Genomic DNA, 6,315 nt, shown 5'->3' with positions numbered 1-6,315 from the left:
GGGGTTCTTTACCAGGACAATCATCACACTGTGCAAGCATGCATTCTTTGTTTTCTACTGAGCAAACGGTTTTTGAAAGTAAGTCCTTATACTTTAGTCCAATATTTAAAGCATCTGCTAGCAATATGGCATTTTGGTGATAAGAACAAACACAAACAGAATGTGTACCACTTGCACCTGGCAAAATGCACCACTTTGGTCTAAGTGAAGCAAGAATCTTCTATTTCTTTTTGTAAGACTTTACCTTTATACAAAGGTGAGATAGCCAACAATCTTTTTTTATTAAAAAGTTGTCTAGTCTTTTTTGCTTGGTATTATGTAACTGCAAACATTTTGTATTTCTGATATTGACCAACTTGGGGGTGCCAGTGTTAGAAATTGAACAATAGTCCTTATGTCAGAACATAGAATTTTTTCTTTTATCAAGCTCATAATTTCATCAAAGTTTTCAGCCTTCTTTTTAATGTCATTTGGTTCATAACACAGTTTTGAGGGAATATTGAATTGACTTTCAGTTTTTTTAGTAAGGTTACTTACCATTTCGTTGATGCGCGCAACTTTTCGCTTTCCTTCTGAGAGTATATGTTTTGATGACTTTGAATGAGATTTTAGAGGAGATATATTAAAATTTTCAAGTTCTTCATTGATCTCCTGTCTTTTTGATTTGAATGATGATATTAGAAAATCTTCATATTGTTCACCCTGACTTTGCTTCTCTTCTTTAAGATCTGCTTTTTTGACAATCTTTTGCTTACAGGGTTTGCAAAGTTTCTTCCCAGGAGCAATATTTAAGCTACTTCTCATCATGTCTTGTGACTCATTTATCGTAACTACTCTAAGATTTTCTAAAAGTAATTGAATTGTATATATAATTGCATATAGCTTTATGTATTTTGTGTATAGTATAATTGTATGTATAGTTGTATATAGCTTATCTGCACAATTGTTTAAAACATTGTTTATGTTTTGGAAAACACAAATTAAAAAAATATATATATTTAAATACTTAAATTCCACTTTTACTTACTTGTAATTTTCTTTGTATGTTTTTTGAATGGATCACAGCATGCTTTCTGCCATATAGGATACATTTTCAAATAATTTGTAGCATGTTTTTCACATAATGTTGTTAAGTTTGATAGTTCAATGTTACAGCGTAATGATATAGCTATTTTTTCTTCGTTGCTTAATGTTCCAATAACATCTTGTTGGCCTTTGCATGCATCTGATGTCATTAACCCAATCGAACACATCTTATAATAAACTACTTTGTATAAATGTATTTCCTAAAAAAAAGAGAATTCTTTTTTCCTACTTAATTTTTAGTAAAAAAAAAAATTTAATATAGAAATAATTCAAACCTTTTCAGAATCCCACTGTTGTATAATTTTTTACACTGATAGATATTGTTAATTTTCTTTATAGATATATTTATATATATATACAATTTATATATATTTATCAAATTGTTAATTTGTTAAAATTTAAATAAAATTTACGAATGCTGTTTTTTAACTGAACTTTTTATAAACTAGTTATTATAGACTTTTACTAAAGTTGTCAAAATTTGTAAAAACAACTGCACATCCATATCACACTAATTCAGTTTTTATATAAAACAAAACAGGATGTTTTTTTCAGTTGTTAAGTTCAAATAACTAAGTTATCATATAATTAGGACTTCCTTAAATATAACAAAATTGTTTTTTTTTTTTAAGGAGTCTTTTAACTAAATATAAAATTTTACAGAATTCTATTTGAAAGTTTTTTAAAATAGCCTATTGAAAATTTGATACATCTTTGAAATTAAAGTTCCGTATGTTTCAGTCGTTTTTCCAGTTAGATTTTTTGTGCCTAGTAAGATTATAAACAGCTGAAAATATTAACAGCAAAAAAATTTTTTTTTTGATGGGGGTGTTTTGAGATATTGGGCCCCAAAGTTGTTTTATAGAAACTAGTTGTTTTATTAATTTTTAAGCATGTTCCTTTTATATTTTAGCATTTTAAGTACATTTATTGAATTCAGCATCAAAAAAACATTATATATGTTCATTTTCATGTTTTTGCCATTTTTATTTCTTATTATTTTAAGAAAAATGTTTTTTCAGAGTGTTATGAAAACCGGGTCATTTTAGGAAACCAAGTCAGTATTAAAATTGCAGTATCTTGTCAACCTCTCAACATTTTTAGCTAAAATTTTATATCTTAACTTTTCTTTTTAAGATGCAACAGCCAAAGAGGTTTTTAAAAAATTTGAAGACCCATGGTTTAGAATTTTCTAAATTTTGGGTGATTTGATGCGGAATTACCCAAAAGTAACTTACTTTAAATGGGAAGTCGTGTAGAGTAAATTACTTTGAAATAGGCAGTTTAGGCAATTTTTATACCTAATGTAAATCTTTTTTATCTTTTAAATGATTCCTTAATATATTTTATTTTCAAAATGGTTTCAACCACTTCTGTAGCTTATTTAGTTCCAAAGATATTCGTGTTTTAATATTTTCAATTCATAAAGATTTTATGAAATATTTCCCTAGTATCTCGTTAACCTTTTGGCACCGAAAAAAAACTAATCTTTTTTTTTCTTGCGTAAAAAGTTGAGTTAATAAAATTTTATTAGAAATTAAATCGTAAATCCAAATTATTTGAGCAATTAATAAATATAATTTTTTTCAGATTAACAAACACGTGCAATAAAATGGTCAACTAACTATAAATATGCTTTAAAATTGTTTAACTTAAACTAAATTTTTAAATGTTTTTATTTATAATAAGTTAAACCTAACAATAATAACAACAATAATAAGCGTAACAAAACTTTGAGGAGAATTATTAATTTAAATTAGCATTTATTATTAAATTATCAAGTGAAAAACGTGGAAATAAAACAGGACGAAAACTTCTAAATATGTAAAAAATAAATCTAAATCTAAAATTTATCTTTACACAAATAAAACAAAATTTAGTCAACGATTTGTTAATAATTTCGGTATTATTATAGATTCAAAAAGAGATTTAACCGCTTATAGTCTACTTTTTCGACTAATTTATTATTTTCAGCACCTACGATAAAAACTTTTCGAAAACATTAAATGAAAAACTCGTTGAATTTATCTATATATGTTGCGAATCATTTGAACTCAAAAATTTCAATTTTCAAAATTCATTCAAAACTTCGCTGACGTTATATCGGTAAATTTAATGAAAAAACTTTTTATTATCGAATTGCAATTCAAACTTCAGAGTATACGCTGAAGTTTGAATTGCAGTTCGATAATAAAAACATTTTTTTATATATTTTTCTTATTTTAATTTTAGCCTAAAGTTAATATAAGAGTAACCTAATGTAAAACAAAAATTAGAGGATAGCGGGCAGCTTTGATTTTTAGTAAAATTTAAAAAAATTTGACAGCCCTTTTCAGGGGCGTGCAGAGCGTGAGTCACCCGAGCAAATTGCTCGGGGCCCCGGACCCTATGGGGGCCCCCAACAGCGGCAATAACATTCCAGGTTTTTTTTTCCTTCTCTTAAATGAGCTTAAGATCTAATAATTTTTTTTTAAAAATAAATTTAGCGTTGCGTAATTTATAGAAGATCCCTGCGGAAGAGCTTTTGTTTAAATCTTATCTACATGCTTATCTTGAATTTAGCGGGAAAAGTTATAATGTGTTTAAATCTTATTTTAAAAATGGCGTATTTGGATTAGTTTTTTTACAGGCGATTTGCTTGATTGTACAATTTAATTTACAGATTAATAAAAATAAATTTAATTTTTTCATTTTTGTGATTAATTATATATATATATTTTGTATTAATTTTTTAATCGTGTATATATATATATATATATATATATATATATATACATATATATATATATATATACATATATATATATATATATATATATATATATATATATATATATATATATATATATATATATATATATATATATATATATATATGTATATATATATATATCTATATATATATATATATATATATATATATATATATATATATATATATATATATATATATATATATATATATATATATATATATATATATATATATATATATATATATATATATATATATGTATATATATCTATTAGACGGAAGTATTTAAAAAAATAAAAATGAAACGCACGTATCCATCTGGTGCATCAAAGTTAAAAATCAGTAAAGTAAAAAAAGCGGCTCTACAAAAAGGAAGGCAAACATTATTTGATGTTGGAATTACAACTACTCCTAAAACATCAGATACCCTTTACACTAGCTCAACGAAACAAAAGTATGATGGTAGTATCCAGAGACGTGGAGGCACCTGAAAAGCAGGTACGAATTTCCAGAAGAGGGGCACGGTGAAGTACTTTTAACGAAAGACAAATAAGCGTTCACGGAGAATTATATTTATACTAAAAAAAGTTTTTATGGATACAAAATATTACGTAATTCATTTGTATCAGCATAGTTTTTTATTAAGTCTGAATGCGTCAAATTCCACATTTTCTCATGTTCCACTGACAAGAGAACACGATCCCCAACATGCTCTGATGTCAACCGATTTGCTAGAAGAGTTTTGACAAGTTTCAGTTTGCTGAAAACTCTCTCACACTCTGCTGAATTTGTTGGAATTGTACTAAATATCTTGTATATAACTGCAACAGAGGGGAATACAGCATCTAACATAGTCCTCAACATAAAATTGTAAATGGTGAGAAAAGAATGCAAAGTTTTGTTATCTTTCTCAGCAGCCTTTCTGTAGATCTCCACAAAATCAATCATTTCAGTTGTGAATTCATTTAAACTGATACAAATTTTAAATTTCTCAAGCACTGATTGAATTTTTTCTTGTGAATTAGAGTTATGAAAATTATGACTAATATCTTCACTCATATTTTTCAATAAAAAAATGTCTATGCTTTCTAAAAATTTCCGCTGTGAAGAAAATTTGTCATCAAGAACTGCAGTTGCTGAATCAACTACAGTATAAAACACTTCTGCTAGCCACTGATCTTCAGCCTGAGTAAGCCGCTCATCATCTGTTTCATCAAAGCCTAGTCGTTTTTTTCTGCGAGTCCTTTTCTCAACAAATGTTAGCTGTTCAAGCTGAGCTTCAGTTGCAATTTTAACAGCAGATAAAATAACATTTTTGCCAGAACTGTCCCTTAGTACTTGAAGCTTTTCAAGTGATACATCGACAGACATTATAGCAATTGAAAAATCAAGTGTTTCTCCTTGAAGAATTTTATTTAGGGAACCCAAGATAGTAAAAATTTCTTTGAAGAGACATAAAGTCACAATTGTTTCATATGACTGAAATCGGGATAAAAGACCTTGCGCTTCACTTCGAACATTCATTTTAAATTCCATGTCATTTGAAATTTGTTCAAGGCAATCGATTACTGCAGGGTATAGTGTCAGCAGTCGGTCTGTAGCATTTTGTAAGGCACTGAAGCGAACACTGTGGGTAGCAGCCAGTTCAAGAGACTGATTCACATCCTCAAGAAGAGATTTGCACTTCTCAAATATATTATTTCGTTTCCTTGAGTTCCCGTATAGAAAAGTCTTTAATTTTTGCACATCACCGGGCTTGTTTTCTGTTCCAAAAAGGTTAACAGAAACAACAGAAGATTTTGCACAAGCTTTCATTACCAGATTTGTTCCATGAGATCCACAATAAATATTTATTGCCATGGGAGAACAATGCTTCAAATGTGTTACAACTCCTTTGTTTATTCCTTGCATATTGCTCGCACCATCAAAAGACATACCCACACACTTTTGAATATCTACGTTATTTGATTTGAGTTCATCTTTGATTTTTTCACTTATTACTTCACCAGTAGTTGTTTAAGTTTCAACCATTGAAATCAGATGTCCCTTTACAACGGCCTTTTCTGCAGCAAGCGTAACATAATGTAATACAACAGAAGTTTGCTCACAGAGTGTAATATCAGTGGTGCCATCAGCTGATAGTATAAAAAATACTGAATTATTTACCTCTTCTGAAATATCCTTCTTGACATCTGTGTCATAGTATGAATCAGTTTGTTTTGTGTATAATTAGAAAGAAACGTAATTCTAGCACCCCTTCCAGCAGATTGTTTTTGAGTACTGCGAATATCTGAAAGTTTTTCATTCAGTACCTCATCATGCTGACTGAGTCAATTTAACAAATTTAGAAATTTACCTGCACCATATTGAAAGACTTCACTTTTTTCAGAGTTGTTGTAAAAGTTGGCTTCCTCATTTCCACGTAAAGAAATACTCTCTGCGATCAAATACCGAATAGCATCAATTACTCGTAT

At 28.3% G+C, this 6,315-nt stretch overlaps 2 protein-coding genes across 2 annotated transcripts; both read right to left on the bottom strand.

The window, feature by feature from the left end:
• Window positions 1-259: 259 nt before the first annotated feature.
• LOC136087791 (uncharacterized) lies at window positions 260-1,273 on the bottom strand. Its single transcript, XM_065811292.1, has 2 exons — window positions 1,028-1,273; window positions 260-845 (listed from the first exon to the last, which is right to left on the bottom strand). The coding sequence occupies exons 1-2, from the start codon at window positions 1,251-1,253 to the stop codon at window positions 295-297; spliced, it is 777 nt and encodes a 258-aa protein (XP_065667364.1). The 5' UTR covers window positions 1,254-1,273; the 3' UTR covers window positions 260-294.
• A 3,159-nt stretch (window positions 1,274-4,432) lies between these two features.
• Window positions 4,433-5,776, bottom strand: LOC136088163 (uncharacterized). Its single transcript, XM_065811839.1, has one exon. The coding sequence runs from the start codon at window positions 5,774-5,776 to the stop codon at window positions 4,433-4,435; it is 1,344 nt and encodes a 447-aa protein (XP_065667911.1).
• Window positions 5,777-6,315: the final 539 nt, after the last annotated feature.

The sequence above is a fragment of the Hydra vulgaris genome, chromosome 12, assembly GCF_038396675.1.
Source record: "Hydra vulgaris chromosome 12, alternate assembly HydraT2T_AEP".
Classification (NCBI taxonomy): Eukaryota; Metazoa; Cnidaria; class Hydrozoa; order Anthoathecata; family Hydridae; genus Hydra; species Hydra vulgaris.
The sequence above is the reverse complement of the archived record's forward strand: the minus strand, read 5'-3'. Positions and strand labels throughout refer to the sequence as shown.

Excerpts from the sequence above, each read along its gene's own strand:
- LOC136087791 (XM_065811292.1), bottom strand. The coding sequence starts at position 1,253 with ATGTGTTCGATTGGGTTAATGACATCAGATGCATGCAAAGGCCAACAA. Across the intron at positions 846-1,027 it reads ACATACAAAGAAAATTACAA|AAAATCTTAGAGTAGTTACG; the intron begins GTAAGTAAAAGT and ends AATTACTTTTAG.
- LOC136088163 (XM_065811839.1), bottom strand. The coding sequence starts at position 5,776 with ATGTCTTTTGATGGTGCGAGCAATATGCAAGGAATAAACAAAGGAGTT.